The sequence below is a fragment of the Mytilus galloprovincialis genome, chromosome 6, assembly GCF_965363235.1.
Source record: "Mytilus galloprovincialis chromosome 6, xbMytGall1.hap1.1, whole genome shotgun sequence".
Classification (NCBI taxonomy): Eukaryota; Metazoa; Mollusca; class Bivalvia; order Mytilida; family Mytilidae; genus Mytilus; species Mytilus galloprovincialis.
This window is the reverse complement of record NC_134843.1, coordinates 48,563,919-48,585,744: the sequence shown is the minus strand read 5'-3', so window position 1 is coordinate 48,585,744 and position 21,826 is coordinate 48,563,919. Positions and strand designations below refer to the sequence as shown.

General features: G+C 33.6%; 1 protein-coding gene across 4 annotated transcripts in view; it reads left to right on the top strand.

Moving 5' to 3' along the window:
- The window catches only part of LOC143079756 (carbohydrate deacetylase-like), a 48,815-nt gene that overhangs the window by 7,717 nt on the left and 19,272 nt on the right, over positions 1 to 21,826 (top strand). For all 4 annotated transcript variants that reach the window (XM_076255329.1, XM_076255328.1, XM_076255330.1 and 1 more), the window contains exons 2-5: positions 2,893 to 3,127; positions 3,546 to 3,679; positions 19,342 to 19,441; positions 19,985 to 20,177. In XM_076255329.1, coding sequence (XP_076111444.1) covers positions 2,893 to 3,127; positions 3,546 to 3,679; positions 19,342 to 19,441; positions 19,985 to 20,177 — 662 coding nt within the window. The remainder of the gene's footprint in view (positions 1 to 2,892; positions 3,128 to 3,545; positions 3,680 to 19,341; positions 19,442 to 19,984; positions 20,178 to 21,826) is intronic.

Here is a 21,826-nt window from a genome sequence, read left to right as displayed (position 1 = left end):
ATCCTGTTACCGCTACTTAAATCAGTCGTTAAATTATTCTCCCTATAAATATTGAATCAGTCAGTGTTGATTTCAAAAATGCAAAGTAATCTTTATATTTAAAACGCCTCGTTTCTTGAACGACAGTGTAGAGAAAAGAAATTTCAAGACATTTAGTTAAAAAAATAGAGAGTACTTTTTTTCATGTCTATGCTGTTACCAACCATTTTGATTATTTACACTATGGTTGTAAAAAGTGCAATAACGTGTTGGAAACCAAATTCACAATAGAAAACCATAATCACTTCACCAAAGGGAGTAGTTATTTCACAACAGCAATCAAAAACGAAGAAATTTGTCTATCCTGTTATGTCTATCCTGTTACTATGGTTGCTATGGTTACAGTAACAGGATAGACAATTACAGACAAAAACGTCGTTAATTTTTTTTATCAACATGTAGGTGGAAAACGAATGAAATATTTCCTTGTTTGAACTCATCTTAAGGTTATAACGTCTTAATCTTCCCAATTAAGCATTTGCAGGTGCAATACTGATATCGGTAACAGGATAGACAAAAAGGTAACAGGATAGACTTTTATATAGTGACATATCAGAAACGTACGTTCCTGTTACCAACGAAATAAAGAGAAAAGTAAATTAACTTATGAGGGATTTACTTGATGTTGGGTTTATTTGAAAGGGTGAAAAAAGGCCGAACAATATAAATTGCTATCTTAGACTTGCATTACTGGTGGTAATTTTTACAATCTTTGAAAACCAATTTTTAGAGCCATTTTTCAGTACAACCTAGAAAATTGGCAAATAATCTATTAATTTACAGAATGAATATATATAGAAATTTATTCTCTTGAAAACCATCTAATTGGTAACGTAAAACAAGCTGAACATTTTATCTAAACCTTTTCTTAATAACCCAAAATTTCTTTTGAAAATGGTAACAGGATAGACAAAATATTGTACCACCGAACAAATAATGTTTCAAGACATTCTTGTATGACATCATTAAGATTGCATCTTTTAATATGTTAACATGTTTGTTTTGATTTGCTTATGTAGAGGGTTGATTGAATAAGTAACTTTTAAGAAATTTTTCAATTTCAAAATTCGACATTTTTTGAAATTGACCCATATAAAGGACTTGTATATTTAAAACCTAACGATGATCTGAATTAAAATGAATATAAAAACAATTTCTTAAAACTCAGTCAGTCAATTGGAAAAGTATGTGGTGTGTAGACAATAAAGGCCTCTACAGCGCCTTAAATTGTGATTAGCAAAAAATTTACCAATATCAGTCAAATCATGTACACCATCTTGGCATATACATATGGAATTAAGAGATACATATGCTTATCGTATGTATTGATTTGAATACCCGCTTATCGAATGGTAAAACTAGCAGGCGAGGTGATTAATACCCTCCATCATCTGGCTCTAATGCTGCATGGCCTCTGTGTCTGCAGAATAACATCATGTTTTTTCTTAATTTGGCAAACTTAAGACCATTCCAATATGATATTCAGTTAAAGTCCAGAAAATTTATTCACAATATTTTTTAGTTTTATATATACGTAATATTCCATATGTTAATTAAAAAGGAGAAACCAACAATCCAAATGGTAACTGACGAACCTGCTATTCAGTTAGTCCTAATACTTTAAAAGTTCTGAACATAAAATCATAAGTTACAGACTTTGTTGTATTCGAATATATGAACGAAATGACTCAGACTTCCATCTACACATTGCCTGAGTTTTAGAATCAGATTGTAGTAAGTTGTTTATTGCAGGGCTGTAGCAGCGTCTTTCCTGAAGAAATGATAACTATATCCATCGACTTAATACTTAATCCCAAAATATTCAGTGACTTTTTTAGGACTCCAAAAATTGATATCTAGGGAAAGGAGTTCCATCAAAATAACATTTTCCGAGTTTTTTTTATCTTCAAAACATGTAAAGTGCTTAACGATGTTGACATCACCTATAAACATCTTAATTACACCCTTTTAATGGCGCTATATCGTAAGTACCGAACACACAGCAAATTACCGATGATAAGAAACTTCATTTAGCTTAGTTCGATGACATGTTAAAACTCCTTTTGAAGAAGGAAATTGTGACGTCCCTTGTGTCTTTTAGATGTAAAAGATGAATCTATTTCCCTATAAAATGTACAAAACTAAACACAATTAGAGAACAATTATTTTCTAAAATTAGTGAAATAGTTCCCTCTTTTTTAAATATGACTTATATGAAGCAAGATTTAAATTTTTGTATACATGTGGTGAGACTGATATAATTAGAATTATTGTAAAATTCATAAGTGACATGTACAATTCTAGAAATGCTTTATTGAGTAATAAATGACTTTGTGGTACCACCTCCTCAGCAGAGATTAGAAACATATATTATTGTAACAATATTTTCTTTTAATAATGGCAGGGATATACAAACTTTTTTATACAATGTTTATAAATGTGGACAGATTTTAAGTATATATATATATATATATATATATATATATATATATATATATATATAGTCAAATGCGTTTTGTTAAAATATACTTTTGCACTTTTTTGGTCTTATAGAAAATGTTGTTTGTGTTGTATCTATAGACCCCTCTACCAAGAAATTTGTTTTGCATGCACACGTATAAAAATTGCGGTTTTTATCCAACGCAATCATAGGTTTGAACGTTGTATATAATAACAAGTCTAAATTGAAAACAACGTTTAAACCTATGATTGCGTTGAATAAAAACCGCAATTTTTATACGTGTGCATGTAACAAATTTCGTTGTAGAGGGGTTTAAATACAGCACAAACAACATTTTCCAAAAGACCAAAAGAGTGAAAAAAAATATTAATTTTATTTGTCTATCATTGTAGGGTTGTTTATATTTATATCAGCTGAATATAAAAGTGGTTAAAATCTGGTTAATCTTTAAAAACATGCCTAACTGCTTAATAGTCAACGCTGATGATTTTGGTTATGGAATTGAAAGGAATGACGGCATCATAAACTGTTTCAAATCAGGAGCTATATCAAGTACTACAATGCTTGTGAATGGCGTTGCTGCCGAGGACGCTGCAACGAAGGCAAAATTAGCAGGCCTTCCCACAGGTAAACAGTACAACATGATTGGAGAAGACAAATCTAAACATTACACAAAAAACTAAGGATAGATCGACATTATCCCACCAAATTTGTCCATAGAGGAAGCGTAACAAAATTTTTATTTCAAATATAATAGATGATAGTTACTTCGAAGGCTTCTTAAATATGTTGGCAAACCCTAAAATGTATCGATCGGGTTTTTGTTTTGCAAGGACAATAATGAAAGTAGTAACTAAGTAGGCTACAGAACAATTTAGCTCTCTCTTTTTAGTTTAAATTCCAAAGAATCATAAAACAAACCTAGTTTATTTGTGTGAATGTATGTTTTAAATTTTCATTGTTTTTTTTTTTTACAATTCTATTAAAGGTAGTTTCTCTATTTGACTATATTGTGCTTTAACAGTGTTTATCATCTCACGTATAGGACTCCATCTTAATATATCGGAGGGAAAACCAGTTTGTGCAAGTGCAAAGACCCTGACTGATTCTGATGGTAACTTATACGAACTATTTACAATACGGGAACGTGTTGCTGAAGGACGAATCAACCTGAACGAGGCAAGTTTTCACAATAGATGTTTTACACTTTGTACAAATCAACGTACGTACAATTTTTCCATTCATGTCCAGTGAAGGATGTTTATTCAATATTGTCGACATCGCGATATCTACAATGTTAACACGATATAGTGTCAACATTGTTTACATTGTTTGAACCCTTATATAATGTATACATCGTTGACATCGCGATGTATACAATGTTAAAACGATGTTGTATTAACATCGTTTACATTGTTTGAACCCTTATATATTGTTTACATCGTTGACATGGTTAACATTGCGATGTATACAATGTAAACACGATGTCGTGTCAACATTGTTGACATTGTTTGAACTTTTATATATTGTTTACATCGTTGACATCGTTAACATCGTGATGTTTACAAGGTTAAAACGATGTCGTGTGAACATCGTTGACATTGTTTAAACTCTTATATATTGTTTACATCGTTGACATCGTTAACATCGCGATGTACACAATATTAAACCGATCTCTAGTCAACTTTGGTAACATTGTTTGAACTCTTATATATTGTTTACATCGTTGACATCGTTAACATAGCGATGTATACATATAAGAAGATGCGGTATAAGTTCAAATGAGACAACTTTTTATTTAAGTTACATCTTTTATAAGTATACCCCTATAGGTTTGACATTAATACGGAGTTTTGGTTTTTATCGAGTAGCAAGCTATGAAAGGCACAAAAAACACTAGTGTAAAACTATTTGAACAGGAAAACTAAAGGTCTAATGTAAAAAAAACATGAAACCAGAAACACGTATGAACAATTCAACAAACGACAACTACTGAACGACAGATTCCTGACTAAGGACAGGTGCAAACAAATGCAGTTAGTTTAACGTTTATATACGTACCATAGACTCAATATAAAATATAAACACGATTTTGACACAATATTGTTAGCATTGTTATGTGAACAATTTAAACAGAAAGGTATTTATAAAAAAAAGAAGTGGTATGATTGCAAATAAGTAAAATTTCCAGTACATACATACTAACTGGCACATCTATAGATAACCGTATGGCCTTTAACATTGAGCAAAGTTTATATGGCATAGTTAACAATAAAAGACGCCGACATGAAAAATGGAAAACAATATAACTAACTGCTTAACCATGTTAACTTATTTGAAAAAAAAAAACCGAAAAAAAATGTATATACAACAACAACAAGATGTTGACACTATATTGTTAACATTACGATGTATACGATGTGAACGATGTAAACAGAAAGGTGTAGACACTATATATACAATATAAACACGATGTTGACACAATATTGTCAACATCGCGATGTATACGATGAGAACGATGTAAACAGAAAGGTATAGACTTTATATATATAAATACAATATAAACACGATGTTGACACGATATTGTCAACATCGCGATGTATACGATGTGAACGATGTAAACAGAAAGGTATAGACTCTATATATACAATATAAACACGATGTTGACACAATATTGTCAACATCGCGATGTATACGATGTGAACGATGTAAACAGAAAGGTATAGACTTTATATATATAAATACAATATAAACACGATGTTGACACGATATTGTCAACATCGCGATGTATACGATGTGAATGATGTAAACAGAAAGGTATAGACTCTATATATACACGATGTTGACACAATATTGTCAACATCGCGATGTATACGATGTGAACGATGTAAACAGAAAGGTATAGACTTTATATATATATATATATATATATACAATATAAACACGATGTTGATACAATATTGTCAACATCGCGATGTATACGATGTGAACGATGTAAACAGAAAGGTATAGACTTTATATATACAATATAAATACGATGTTGACACAATATTGTCAACATCGCGATGTATACGATGTGAACGATGTAAACAGAAAGGTATAGACTCTATATATACAATATAAATACGATGTTGATACAATATTGTCAACATCGCGATGTATACGATGTGAACGATGTAAACAGAAAGGTATATACTCTATATATACACGATGTTGACACGCTATTGTCAACTTCGCGATGCATACGATGTGAACGATGTATATGGAAAGCCTCAGCTGTCATATATTAGAGATTTACATAACGTTATGCTGAAGCTTCCATTGTAAAGTTAATACAGCACGATGATGAATTAAATCATCAAAATGAAAACTTTAAATAATAAAATGCTAAGTTGAATCTGCGTTGTGTTGACTTGCAACTTCAAGTGTTGATGTTGTGAAATCATCGTGGTAAGCCACGGCGTTATGATGATATGCTTATAACACGTAACATTGAGTCGAAACTACATATTGTTAAGTTGACATTGCACGATGTAAACTTGATACTCGATAAAGCTTAGACGTACTCTTAGATTGCTAGGATAACAAATAAAACGAAAAGTTGAACTTTATGATGTTGACTTATTATTGATGAATGTAAAGTTTAGATATCACTACGTTATATCATTATAATGTCACGATAGGCTTATCATAATGTATGTAGACTTTAAACTACATGATGTAAAGCTAAACTAGCATACTGTTATATTACTTTAATGTCACGATAAGCTAACCATACAATATGCTCACTAGAAATTACACGACGTAAAGTTGAAAGTACGTGTTGTTGAGCTAGGATTGCACAATGTTAAATCAATATTATGTCACGATAAGCTAACCATACAATATGCTCACAAGAAATTACACGACGTACAGTTGAAAGTACGTGTTGTTGAACTAGGATTGCACAATGTTAAATCAATATTATGTCACGATAAGCTAATCATACAATATTCACTAGAAATTACACGACGTACAGTTGAAAGTACGTGTTGTTGAGCTAGGATTGCACAATGTTAAATCAATACTATGTCACGATAAGCTAACCATACAATATGCTCACTAGAAATTACACGACGTACAGTTGAAAGTACGTGTTGTTGAGCTAGGATTGCACAATGTTATATCATTATTATGTCACGATAGTCTAATCAAACATTATTTTGACATGAAACGACACGAAGGTGGAAAAACGGTCCACTGATGTTGGAACCGAGGTATATTGCAAATAGTGCCGCATATGCGTAGTAGTTATATGATATAAAAAGAGAATATATTCAAAATTCATTATTCTACTTTCTTTTTACACTGTAACAGTACGGTCCATGTTATATTATCATTTCAAAATTTGAAAAAGTTTTGAAATTTTGAAATTTTCACCAAATTATTAAAATTCTAAATATCGTTTTTAGATTTGATAGTTTAGATATTTGATCAACTTTTAAAGTACTCTTAACGTGCAGTTTTTGATTATTACGCTTTTGGAAAGTTTGATTTTTGAAAGTTTTTGATGAAGATATCAAAATTAGAAAATGGGCGAAAAGAGGGGTACCTGTAAACTGCAAAACGGAATAAAAGCGGAACGAAACGAAACAAAATGAAATGAAGAGCTACGGTTACTTCAAAGTTAATGTATAAAATAAGTCAAAAGGAAGGCAATTGTAAGCGGTGAAAAATTTGGTAACAAAATAGATGTTTCTTAAAAGCGGATAATTCGTGTTAAAACAAGAAGCACAGCTTTGATTATGATCATTCTTAATTAGGAATAAAACGCACAAAATAATTTTCAATTGCAAAATAAACAATTTAAAGAAGAAGTGTTTTTTTTAAAACAAATTGAACATTAACATGAGATAATAGTATCCATTTCGATGTGTTAAGATTTTGCAAATATGGATTTTATTTATTTAAACCGATTCTCTTTTTAAAAAAATCTCTTATATAAGCTGAGCGTTTAAAATAATAGTTCAGAACTATTTTGTTTCCACAGCGCCCAACATTTAGGAGTAACAGTGAAAACTCGCTGTAGGTTAAACAGATTTATACAAGGTTGATCATTATGTTTATATTTTCTTCTGCACTTTTGACATTTCAATAAAATTCCCTCAAATTTGATTTTTTTTTTGGCTCTATGACTTCTTCAACTGTGGTCGCTTTACCGGATAGCACGAAGAGGCGACTAACGGATGAAAAAAGTTTTACGTTAACAAAACTGTTATCCGTTGGGAGTCCGTTCCGATGATGTACAGTACTGACAAAATAAAACGGACGCGTAACGAAGGCACAACGGACACACACAGAATATGCAACGTACGAGAAACGGAAACGTACAAGACAGATTGGATGTCAAAAATACATCCAATGGACTAGTACCGCATACAACGTACACCAAACGGAAGCATATCGGATAAAATGGAAGAACACATGTAATATGCGAAAAAAAAAAAAAAAATGAAAGGCGGCAATAATAATACTTGTAAATCGCATAAATATTCAAAAAGTTTTCGTTTAAGCTGGTCTTGGTTTGTTTTTCAAAATGCCGCCAAAGGGTAATGTCTTGTCTGAATAAGAGATGTTTGATAGAGACGTGCTCTTACTCTTAAGATCATTTATGATTAATAAGCATTCATGACACACAAGAAATCTGACACACCAATAATTGCCATTTCTGACGCGAAATATGCAATGTCATTTATCCGTTCATCATCCGTTTTTTCATGCGTTTATCGTAAAAACGGGGAGGGGTGTAATTTGTTTCGTATCTTTTTTTCTTAAAATTTTCTATTTTTCTATTGATTCATATTTCGTATTTGTATATTAAAGCAAACCAGATGCTCTGCAGGGCGCAGCTTTATACGACCGCAGAGGTCGAACCCTGAACAGTTGGGGCAAGTATGGAGTCCGACACAACATTTAAGCTTGATCGATACAGCTCTGAATTTGGATTGTGATTAAATAGTTGACACAACATAGGTTTCTGACACAGAATGAATGTGGTCTAAGAACTTAAACTTAAAAACTTAAACATTTTAAATTAGACATTTACCTATTATGTTCCAATGTCCAAAATCTGAATACATGGTTATATTCAGCATATATCACAGAACCCCAAGAATTCAATTTTTGATGAAATCAAATAAAAAAATGTTCAATTTTAGACCCTTAAGATCTCAATGTGGACCAATTTGATAACTGGGCCCAAATATTAAAAATCTAAATACATGGTTAGATTCAGCATATTGAAGAACCCCATATATTCAATTTTTGTTGAAATCAAACAAAGTTTAATTTTTGACCCTTTGGACCTTAATGTAGACCAATTTGAAAACGGGACAATACTGTGCAATTGAATATTTCTTGCATTGCACAAAACTGTGCAATTGAAAATTTCTTGCTATTGCGCAATATTGTGCAATCAGATATTTCTTGATATTGCGCAATACTGCGCAATTGAAGATTTCTTGCTATTGCACAATGCTGTGCAATTGAAGATTTCTTGCTATTTCGCAATACTGTGCAATTGAAAATTTCTTGATATTGCACACTACTGTGCAATTGAAGATTTTTTGCTATTGCGGAATACTGTGCAGTTGAAAATTTCTTGCTATTGCGCAATACTTAATATAATAATTTTAGACCCCGATTTGGACCAACTTGAAAACTTGGCCCATAATAAAAAGTCTAAGTACATGACTTTTTTGTTTAGATTCAGCATATCAAAGAACCACAAGAATTCAATTTTTGTTTAAATCAAGCTAAGTTTAATTTTGGACCCTTTGGACCTTAATATAGACCAATTTGAAAACAGGACCTAAAATTAAGAATCTGAATACGCGGTTAGATTTGGCATATCAATATCTGTATTATACCACAATTGTATTTATGTTCATGTATATCCATACTCTCCTTAAGCATGTTAAGGAGGATAATAAATATATATAAATATATACATGTATATATTATTCATTTTTTGATGAAATCAAACAAAGTATAATTTTGGACATTTTTGGCCCCTAATTCGTTGGTATCAAAACTCCCAAAATCAATCCAAACCTTCCTTTTGTGGTCATAAACCTTGTGCTAAAATTTCATAGATTTCTATTTACTTATACTGAAGTTATTGTGCAAAAACCAAGAAAAATGCTTATTTGGGACCTGTTTTTGGCCTCTAATTCCTAAACTGTTGGGACTAAAACTTCCAAAATCAATCCCAAGCTTTCTTTTATGGTCATAGACCTTATGTCAAAATTTCATAGATTTCTGTTTACGTATACTAAAGTTATTGTGCGAAAACAAAAACAATGCTTATTTGGGCCCTTTTTGGCCTCTAATTCCTTAACTGTTGGGACCAAAACACACAAAATCAATCCTAACTTTCCTTTTATTTCCATAAACCTTGTGTTTAAATTTCATAGATTTCTTTTTACCTTTACTAAAGTTAGAGTGCGAAAACCAAATGTCGTCGGACGACGACGACGACGACGACGACGCCAACGTGATACCAATATACGACCAAAAAATTTTCAATTTTTGCGGTCGTATGAAAATTCTGATACGACGACGACGACGACGCCAACGTGATACCAATATACGACCAAAAAATTTTCAATTTTTGCGGTCGTATGAAAATTCTGATATATCAGGAGATACACACCGGATATAATGTGTAAAGTATTAAATAAAGTATTGTGCAATGGCAGGAAATATTCAATTGCATATTATTGCGCTATAGCATAGTATTGCGCTACATCATAGTATTGCACATTAGCAAGAAATCTTCAATTGCACCGAATTGCGCAATAGCATTTACAGGGGCGGATCCAGCCGGTTCTAAACCCACAACAAAAGGGGGGGGGGGTCCAACTATATGTCCACTTTAAATGCATTGATCGTCCAAAAAAAGGTGGGTTCCAACCCCCGGAACCCTCCCCCTTGATCTACCACATCCAAGACATCTTCATTTTCAATCTATTGTGCATTAGCTCAATATTGGACCAGGAAGAAATCTTGGATTGCACATTATTGCGCAATAGCAAAAGAAAAAATCGATTGGAATTGAATACAAATATTTAAACCCATTTCAAATTTTAAAGATCTTTCACCACATTTATTATGTGTCAGAAACCTATATTATGTCAAAAGTTTGATCACAATCCAATTTCAGACTGTATCGAGCTTAAATAATGTGTCGAAACTTGCACCAACTGTTCAGGGTTCGACCACTGTGGTCGAATCAGGCTGAGCTCAGCGAAGCATTTTATTTAGTTATTGTAGCACAATCAACCTTGAGCAAAGTACAAATACGCATCTATGTCCAGTCAGAATGGGGCGCGTAAAGAGAGTCAGTGCCACGATCTCTGCACAATGCATTTTGCCATTTTGGCCACACACCAATTGTGCTCTCGAAAAACCAGGACAATGTAAAACGCTGAATTTTTAAGTAAAGCATTTACCTACGGAAGGCTCAAAATATTCGAATATATGAAAGCCAAGTAAATATAAGAACCAAAATAATTTAAGAGGTGTTTGACCAAATGGAAAGTTGAAATATCAAATTCCAACTAAGTAGATATAAGAAGTTGTGGTATGAGTGTCAATGTGAAAACTCTCCATCACAATCACAATTTGTAAATGTAAACCATTATAGGTCAAAGTACGGTCGACAAAGTTAACGCGGAGCCTTTTCTCAGACAGAATAGGACCACTTTGTCCAAGGGAGTTGAAACCCTTTTTTTTTTTAGTAAAACGACCTATTCTAAATTATTGATTGATGGTTGCCAGTGGCAAATATTACATGTATGTTCAAGATTATAACAAATTAACATGATATACAACAGGTAGAATAGGTAAGAGTCGTATATGCCACTGGAAAAATGATGATATATTGAATAGGGACAGAAATCTTTCCTTGCAACGAGTCACTGCAGGGGTTCTTAACGTGAGGAGTACTTGGTCTGAAATTTGATTGTTGTGCGATAACTTAAAAATGGACAAATTACAAACACGGAACTAGCAAAAAACATCTGGTTCCCTTTATTGGCTTAACAGTGACAGTCCGTCGGATGGGGACCATAAATTGCTGACCAGTGTTAAGAGAGAGCAAAATCTCTTGCACGTAAAGGACACACTTTTAGATCTCGGAAAAGAGCATGGCAATGCCGCTACAAGGCAGCCGACTCAGCATCCGCAAAGTGGAAAGGGGTTAAATATAAACTTGTTTAAAATTTCAATTTTCAAAATGCCGACACCAACAAATAAATAGATGGGAGCTTAATGTACAGCGGCAACTATTACCGTGATAAATTTGCAAGCTGAAAAATATTTATGGTAAACGTTTATATGATATGAATGTATTGAGCTTTAAAATAAAACCAGGACGATTAGTTGAATGGTAACGTTTACTTTATTTGGCCTTTTAGATTATATTTGATTTGGTCTTTTTAATTTTATTTGTTTCGAGCGTGACTGGTTAGTTTTTTTTGTAGACGAAACGCGAGGCTGCTGCAAATACAAAATTTCCAACCTGGCGTCTATCTATGATAAGTTTATTTACATATATTAAAACAGTTTCCTAGCACCAAGCTACTAATATTTGATCTTTTAGTTACTCTAAGCGGCTAACACTGTAAAACAGATATCAACAACCTCCAACCTTCACGGCTAGCACTACGTTCATAGCGACACCATAGATTAAAAATTTCTTCCGTATTGAACTGAAATCAATGATACAAGGCAATATATTATCAATATGCAATCGATAAAAAAATTGATAACAAAATGTTAAAAATTGCTTGAGACCGAAGCGCTTTTTCTTGATTTACCCTTTCGGGAACGTCCAAAGCCGAATATTTGAAAGCGAAGGTAATCGTTCAAAATCATGTACTTGAATTTCGATAATTTCATTTGCCGACATGATCATGATGATTGCATATATAGTAAAAAGTCATAAAGCAAAAAAAAAATCGAAATCAAGTATAAAGCAATTTTATTGGTTACAGTTCAATTGAAAATATATATACATGCTCAACCCTACCATACTACTCGGCCTATTGAGAGTTGTCCAGTTTTTCCTGTTTTTCCTAAATGAGGAGATAATAGTTCCGAGTTATATATCTGAAACCCTAAGCTTATATAGAGACATTTTCAAACGCAAATTAACTTTTTCGATGCAGGTTTACTAAGCTTACAACTGCCTGCCTCTGGTCTCATTCTATACATAAACTTTTAAGTAACTGTTCCATTTCATTTTGTTTCGTTTTGTTCCGTAGCTAACAGGTGCCCCGCTTTTGCGGCCCCTTTTTAAATTTGAAACTTTAGAAAATCAAACTTTAATAAAGGCGAAATAATAAAAACTTTACGTTAAGTTTAGTACTTTTAAAGATTAATCAAAAATCTAAACTATAAAATCTAAAAACGATATTAATAATTTTAAAATTTCAAGTATTTGTTGAAAATTTAACTTGAAAAATTCAAAACTTTTTAAATTCCAAAATTCTACAATTGGAAAACTTTTCACTATTTTAAAATGATATACGGACCGTACTGTAACAGTGTAAATAGAAACTAGAATAATGTATTTTTTAATTCATTCTCTTTTTATATCATATATTATATATAACTACTACGCATATGCGGCACTATTTGCAAGATACCTCAGGTCCTACATCAGTGGTCCTTTTTTCCACCTTCGTGTCGTTTCGTGTCAAAATAATATTTAATAAGCCTATCGTGACATAATTATGATATAACATTGTGCAATCCTAGCTCAACAACACGTACTTTCAACTGTACGTCGTGTAATATCTAGTGATAATATTGTATGGTTAGCTTATCGTTACATAATACTGATTCAACATTGTGCAATCATAGCTCAACAACACGTACTTTCAACTGTACGTCGTGTAATTTCTAGTGAGCATATAGTATGGTTAGCTTGTCGTGACATAGTATTGATTTGACATTGTGCAATCCCAGCTCAACAACACGTACTTTCAACTGTACGTCGTGTAATATCTAGTGAGAATATTGTATGGTTAGCTTATCATGACATAATACTGATTTAACATTGTGCAATCCTAGCTCAACAACACGTACTTTCAACTGTACGTCGTGTAATATCGAGTGAAAATATTGTATGGTTAGCTTATCGTGACATTAAAGTATGCTAGTTTAGCTTTACATAGTGTAGTTTAAAGTCTACATACATTATGATAAACCTATCGTGACATTATAATGATATAACGTAGTGATATCTAAGCTTTACATTTATTAATAATAAGTCAACATCATGAAGTTCAACTTTTCGTTTCATTTGTTATCCTAGCAACCGAAGAGTACGTCTTAACATTATCCAGTATCAAGTTAACATCGTGAAATGTCAACTGAACAACATGTAGTTTCAACTCATCGTTACGTGTTATAAGCATATCATCATAACGCCGTGGCTCACCATGATGCTTTCACAACATCAACACTTGAAGTTGCAAGTCAACACAACGCAGATTCAACTCTGCATTTTATTATTTAAAGTTTTCATTTTGATGATTTAATTCATCATCACGCTGTATTAACCTTACATTGTAAGCTTCAGTATAACGTTATGCAAATCTCTAATATATGACAGCTGAGGCTTTCCATAGATGTACACAGAAAGCTATAGACTCTATATATATACAATATAAACACGATGTCGACACGATATTGTCAACATCCCGATGTATACGATGTGAACGATGTAAACAGAAAGGTATAGAACATATGGATAGGATACAATGTAAACACAATAACTACACTATAAAGTTGACATTACGATGTTGACAATATCGACAAAACATCGTGCACTGGACATAGTTCAATTTTTCTTGATGAGGCGAAATGTTCAATTGTAACTTAAGTGATCAAATATAAACGTGGCCCACCGTCCGACGGTGCGTTACGTTTGCGCGAATTTGTCCTACATTTGCACGAAAAAGTATCCACGTTTGCGCGACAAAACGCAATACGTTTGCGCAACATTTATCTGTGAAAAAGTTACTTCGTTTGCGCAGATTTATAAAATTTTCTGTAAAATAAAAAATTGAAAATCGTAGAATTTTTACATTTTAAGATTTCTCGAATAACAAATTCAACAACTACTTATTTGAAATTACGACACCATGCACGTTGCGTTAAACCAGCTGTTTCAAATGAAAACAATCTAACAATAAACCCAAAACGTTTCAACAATGTTTTTGAGCATTTTCACAGCCACCTTAACAAAATGTTTTATTCATTTCATCCTACCATCTATACACTTGCATTGATTTGTGTTCAGTGGCAAATATTTTATGCATATTTAAGACGATAGACAATCAAACCATTAATGCAACAGGTAAGTAAGTCTTGTAATTGTTTCAAATTTAGATATGTTGTTTCCTTTGACTAAATGAAGGTCAAGTTCAATTTTCACGACTTTAGCTTTTCTCGATTTTAAGAAGTGGACCATTTCAGTAGCAAAAAATGATACTTATTATGTGATTGAGTTAATTCCCTTTGAACAGAAATTAATACGTTTATGTATAGATAGTCTATCAATGATTGTATCTGTTAAATTGATTAGTCAGTCATGTGGTATTTTACTTTTGTTGTGTGTGTTAATGTTAAATTTTTACTTGATCCTGTTTGGGGGTCCAGATTTGCAAATATCATTTTCATTAGATAATAATCTATTTTTATTAAGAGAGCTGGCTTCTCAGTTTCAAAGTAATTAACTTTTCAAAACACAAGCATATATTGATAGGGGATTAATATATATATATCATTTTATTCTGGTATCACTTAAGTTGTATACAGAAAAACACATTAGTTTACATTACATTGCATATATGTACATTAGTTGAGGAAGCATTAAATATGAGTTTTTTACAACGGTATGATCAGTATAGCCGACAGGTTAACATCAGAGAGAATCCAGTTTGTCATTTATAATTCTAATAAATTGGCACAATTTTCGAAGTTTAGATTTCTGTTTTTGGTTCATAATAGCATTAAATTTTAAAACATTAAAGTTCGTTAGGTATTTCTTGTCAATAAGTAGTGTTCTATCTGTCAAGAGACTGCTGCATTCCATTACATAGTGGTATTCGTCACCTATAGCAACTCTGCACAACGGACACTTTCTCTGTTCTCGGGGAATGTTTTGCCATCTACCATTTTCAATCGGCAGTTTATGGTTCATTGTCCTAAACCGCGACATTGTTATTACATCTTTATCATCAAGTACGTTAAGGTAGTGTTCGAAATTGTGTGATGTCTTGTATAGGCGATAATTCAGGGCTTTCGGCGAATCGTTTACCTTTCCTGACCATGACTGTGTAAACTGATCTTCTAGTCTTTGTTTAATTATCGATTTAATGTTAAGTGATGTGTTTTGGAATGACCATAAGTAAGAGAATCCATAATTGTCTAGAATACTTTTCATCTTGTCTAACGATCGCGATCGAAATGTTGTTTCTTGTGCTAACTTGAAAAGGTATCTAAACATTACAGGAGCGAGCTTACTTTCTTTACCGGTAATTAACTTTGTCCAATAAGATATAATTCTAGTTTTTATATCTATTTCTAGGGGATACAGACCCAGTTCTCCATAAATGAAGTCGTTTTTAGCTCACCTGGCCCGAAGGGCCAAGTGAGCTTTTCTCACCACTTGGCGTCCGTCGTCCGTCGTCGTCGTCCGGCGTCGTCCGTCGTCGTCGTCGTTAACAATTTACATTTTGAACTTCTTCTAGAGAACCACTGAATGGAATGGAACCAAACATGGCATGAATGTTCCTTATGAGGTGCTGACCAAGTGTTGTTACTTTGTAGCCGATCCATCATCCAAAATGGCCGCCAGCGGGGGACTTAGTTTAACATAGGACGCTATGGGAAATGCATACAAATGACTTCTTTTAGAGAACCATTGAATGGAATGAAACCAAACATGGCATGAATGTTCCTTATGAGGTGCTGACCAAGTGTTGTTACTTTGTTGCCGATCCATCATCCAAGATGGCCGCCAGCCGGGGACTTAGTTTAACATAGGACACTATGGGAAATGCATACAAATGACTTCTTTTAGAGAACCACTGAATGGAATAAAACCAAACATAGCATGAATTATCCTTATGGGGTGCTGACCAAGTGTTGTTACTTTGTAGCCGATCCATCCTCCAAGATGGCCGCCAGCGGGGGACTTAGTTTAACATAGGACCCTATTGGAAATGCATACAAATGACTTCTTCTAGAGAACCACTAAATGGAATGAAACCAAACATAGCATGAATGTTCCTTATGGAGTGCTGACCAAGTGTTGTTACTTTGTAGCCGATCCATTAAACAAGATGGCCACCAGCGGGGACTTAGTTTAACATAGGACCCTATTGAAAATGCATACAAATGACTTCTTCTAGTGAACCACTGAATGGAATGAAACCAAACATGGCATGAATGTTCCTTATGTGGTGCTGACCAAGTGTTGTTACTTTGTAGCCGATCCATCATCAAAGATGGCCGCCAGCAGGGGACTTAGTTTAACATAGGACCCTATGGGAAATGCATACAAATGACTTCTTTTAGAGAACCACTGAATGGAATAAAACCAAACATAGCATGAATGTTCCTTATGGGGTGCTGACCAAGTGTTGTTACTTTGTAGCCGATCCATCATCCAAGATGGCCGCCAGCGGGGGACTTAGTTTAACATAGGACCCTATGGGAAATGCATACAAATGACTTCTTTTAGAGAACCACTGAATGGAATGAAACCAAACATGGCATGAATGTTCCTTATGAGGTGCTGACCAAGTGTTGTTACTTTGTTGCTGATCCATCATCCAAGATGGCTGCCAGCCGGGGACTTAGTTTAACATAGGACCCTATGGGAAATGCATACAAATGACTTCTTTTAGAGAACCACTGAATGGAATAAAACCAAACATAGCATGAATGTTCCTTATGGGATGCTGACCAAGTGTTGTTACTTTGTAGCCGATCCATCATCCAAGATGGCCGCCAGCGGGGGACTTAGTTTAACATAGGACCCTATGGGAAATGCATACAAATGACTTCTTCTAGAGAACCACTAAATGGAATGAAACCAAACATAGCATGAATGTTCCTTATGGAGTGCTGACCAAATGTTGTTACTTTGTAGCTGATCCATTATCCAAGAAGGCCGCCAGCGGGGGACTTAGTTTAACATAGGACCCTATTGGTAATGCATACAAATGACTTCTTCTAGTGAACCACTGAATGGAATGAAACCAAACATGGCATGAATGTTCCTTATGTGGTGCTGACCAAGTGTTGTTACTTTGTAGCTGATCCATCATCCAAGATGGCCGCCAGCGTGGGACTTAGTTTAACATAGGACCCTATGGGAAATGCATACAAATGGCTTCTTTTAGAGAACCACTGAATGGAATGAAATCAAACATGGCATGAATGTTCCTAATGTGGTGCTGACCAAGTGTTGTTACTTTGTAGCCGATCCATTATCCAAGATTGCCGCCAGCGGGGGACTTAGTTTAACATACGACCCTATGGGAAATGCATACAAATGACTTCTTTTAGAGAACCACTAAATGGAATGAAACCAAACATTGCATGAATGTTCCTTATGAGGTGCTGACCAAGTGTTGTTACTTTGTAGCCGATCCATCATCCAAGATGGCCGCCAGCAGGGGACTTAGTTTAACATAGGACCCTATGGGAAATGCATACAAATGACTTCTTTTAGAGAACCACTGAATGGAATAAAACCAAACATGGCATGAATGTTCCTTATGAGGTGCTGACCAAGTGTTGTTACTTTGTAGCCGATCCGTCATCCAAGATGGCCACCAGTGTGGGGGACTTTTGAATGAAATTAAACATGTTCCTTTCCTTATAAATGAGGTTGTGTTGTCACTTTTAGCCAAATTTTATATTTTTTATATGATTTCAAAAACCCAAGTAGAATCAGGTGAGCGATACAGGCTCTTGAGAGCCTCTAGTTAGTAGATGGCTTAAGATGTAAAAGTAGCTTAAAAAATTTAGTTTGAACTCTTTCTAGTATATCTAAGTTTTCGTAACCCCATATTTCGCATCCATATAGCAGAATAGGTTTTACCAGTAAGTCAAACAAATCTACATGGCATTTAATTGATAAATTGTGAATTCTTCCCTTCCTTAAAACTTCGTACATTGCACTTGTTGCTTTGTCCTTTAGATGTTGTTTGCATTGTTTAAAGCTGCCTGTTTTGCTGAAAATAATTCCTAAGTAGTTAAAGTGTTTTACAGTTTCAATATGATGATTGTTGAATCGGAAAAGTGGAGGGTTTGTAGTTTTGAAAAAATTAAGATTTTAGTTTTAGCAACATTAATAAAGGAATCAAAAGAGCAAAAAAACTATATAGGTCACCGTGCTTGTTTTCGAGATATTAGCCATTGAAATTTTGGCGGGAAAATGTTCTCTCTTGACTTTTCATAGCTTTATCATTGACAAGTTTAAGTCTTCAAAAACTATTTAAAAGTAATTAAAATGTTATAAGACTTTAACAGACAGCTGATCATTATACATGTAAAAGAATTATAAAAAGAAAAATGTCGAAATTTCAAATAAGTAGTTGTTGAATTTGTTATTCGAGAAATCTTAAATTTATGTAAAAATTCTACGATTTTCAATTTCTTATATAGAAAATTTTATAAATCCGCGCAAACGAAGTAACTTTTTCACAGATGGATGTTGCGCTGTATTTATTAATAAAAATTTATTCGAGGTTTAAAAAAAGATATTTTGACAGGTTAGAGATGAACTACAAAAGCAGATAGACAGATTTGAAGAATTAATGGGATATAAACCACAACATGTTGATGGCCATCAGCATGTGCATGTGCTTCCAGGTACCTCAGTCTTTATAACGTCACGTCTGTCAATCAAAGATGTATTGTGATAAACAATTTTGATCGTACTTGGAATTACACATACGATTACGTATTCTACACATGTACATGTAATTAAGCGACCATGTAAATATCAGTGGAATATGCCCTCTTTTTAAGACGCTATATTACTACACCAAATAAGAAGGAATAAAAGGAAAACTGAAATCATTGCGTTTATCATATAATTTGTTTTATGCTAATTTAGAGTAAAGAAAAAGATAAGAAAAACATAAATTATTCAGACCATCTAGAGGTATATGAAAAAACATGATAAACGCCAAAAATACTCTAGTCTGTTGAGACCAACAAACTCCTGATTTTAAGAATATTTAAAAATATTTTTAAAAGTATTTTCCTTATTTATGATAATGTAGAACATTTAGAACTACCCGATCTTTTCAATTATACACGTATTTTTTTTTATAATTGAAACGTTGGTCCATTAAGTTGCTTGTCTGACAATCTATAATCCGTCATTTATTAGGCTATTTTTCATTCTAGGTATATGTGACATATTTGCACATGTTCTTTCACAGAATGGAATCAGAAGTACAAGATGTCCTTATGAAGATCTTAATCCTGACACTAATTATGCTTGGTTCGAAGGAGATACCAAAAAAATGGCGACTTTTATGGATGAAGTTGTGCAGCAGTCTCAACAGGCAAAACCTATTTTCCGCAGAAACGGATTATGGTAATTAAAAACGACAAATTATAATCTTCACCAGGCACAAAAAAGGGAATTTAGACAGAGAAATCATGCATCTAATCTATTAATGCATGTATAATTCATTTTTTTAAATTTTCAGTTGGATAGTAATGATGTCAGCATATGCGCATTTACCATTCAAGAATGCGTTTTTACACCAATATAGACATAAGAAGATGTAGTATGATTGCCAATAAGACATTTCTCAACCATATCATATGATTAACAGCAACAAGCGATAACCACTCTATCACAGACTTGGGACTAGCCTATTTGATATGTGACGGGATTAAACATGTTTAATCAGTACATATCCAACATCCAACGGATTTAGTGTAAAGACGTCATTTACAGTCAGATAAGCATGATATTGTGCAATGCCAAATGGATGTTCATACTAGTATAGCAATAATATTTAGTTGGTTTTTAATTTACATCTTTAAGTTTACCCGGATAGTATCTGAATTTTCGTGATCGATAGTATTTAATCGATGGACTCGATAGTATTTAAATTTACGGGCTCAATAAACAACATCACCGTAAAAATTATGGCGTACTATCCCGAGTGACCAAAGGAACATCACCGTCCAAAATAAATGAAAATTAACAATAGGGAACGAAAATCGTCACTTGTGTTACAAGCAGCACAAGTCTTTCTATATTTTTTCTAAGTAAAAAGTGTTGCAATTCAACGATTCGTACCTCAGCGCTTTGACCAGGACCCATCATTCAGTTTCCAGCTTCTATAAGTTATATTTATTAATTTTCTATTCTTTTAAGAATTTCTTTGATATTACCAGGCAGAAGCTAGCGAACAATAGCTAGCGAACAATAAGCCAGCGAACAATAAGGCGATATATCGAGAAACCAAAAAACAGAATAAGACAACAACGGCCGTTAAATAAAAAAATATTCAAAAAGGCAGAAAATCAGTTAAAATATAGCAATTTTAACTCAATTTTGAAAAGGTTTTTATCCAATCCATTGATTTAACAAGTCGCATAACTTTTTAGGCTAATATTCAGTACCACAATAACTCTGCATCTATCAACGGATTATTTGTAGGTGTAGGGCCACCAATGCACCCACATCAATTTAGAACGTATGTAAAAGTAGTCCTACCCTGTAAAATATAGCACCTTTTATGTCATTGTTTAATCTAGAGCTCAAAATTTGAAAAAAATGTCAAAAAATTAGGGGGGTCGGCCTATTCCAGGGCTTCTAGAGAAAAATAATGAGGGGTGTCACGGGGAATGACTATATAGGTCTTGTAGAGGAGAAACAGGCGCTTCTTTTGCGCTAGGTATCGAAGGGCGCTATGTTCAAAAATCTGAAACTAGAGCTCAAAGTTTGAAAAAAATGTACAAAAATTAGGGGGGTCGGCCTATTCTAGGACTTCTAGAGAAAAATAATGAGGGGTGTCACGGGGTATGATTATATAGGATTTGAAGAGGAGAAACAGGCGCTTCTTTTGCGTTAGGTATCGAAGGGCGCTATGTTCAAAAATTTGAAACTAGAGCTCAAAATTCGAAAAAAATGTCCAAAAAATGGGGGAAGGGTCGGCCTATTCCAGGACTTCTAGAGAAAAATAATGGGGGGTGTCACGGGATATGACTATATAGGTCTTGTAGAAG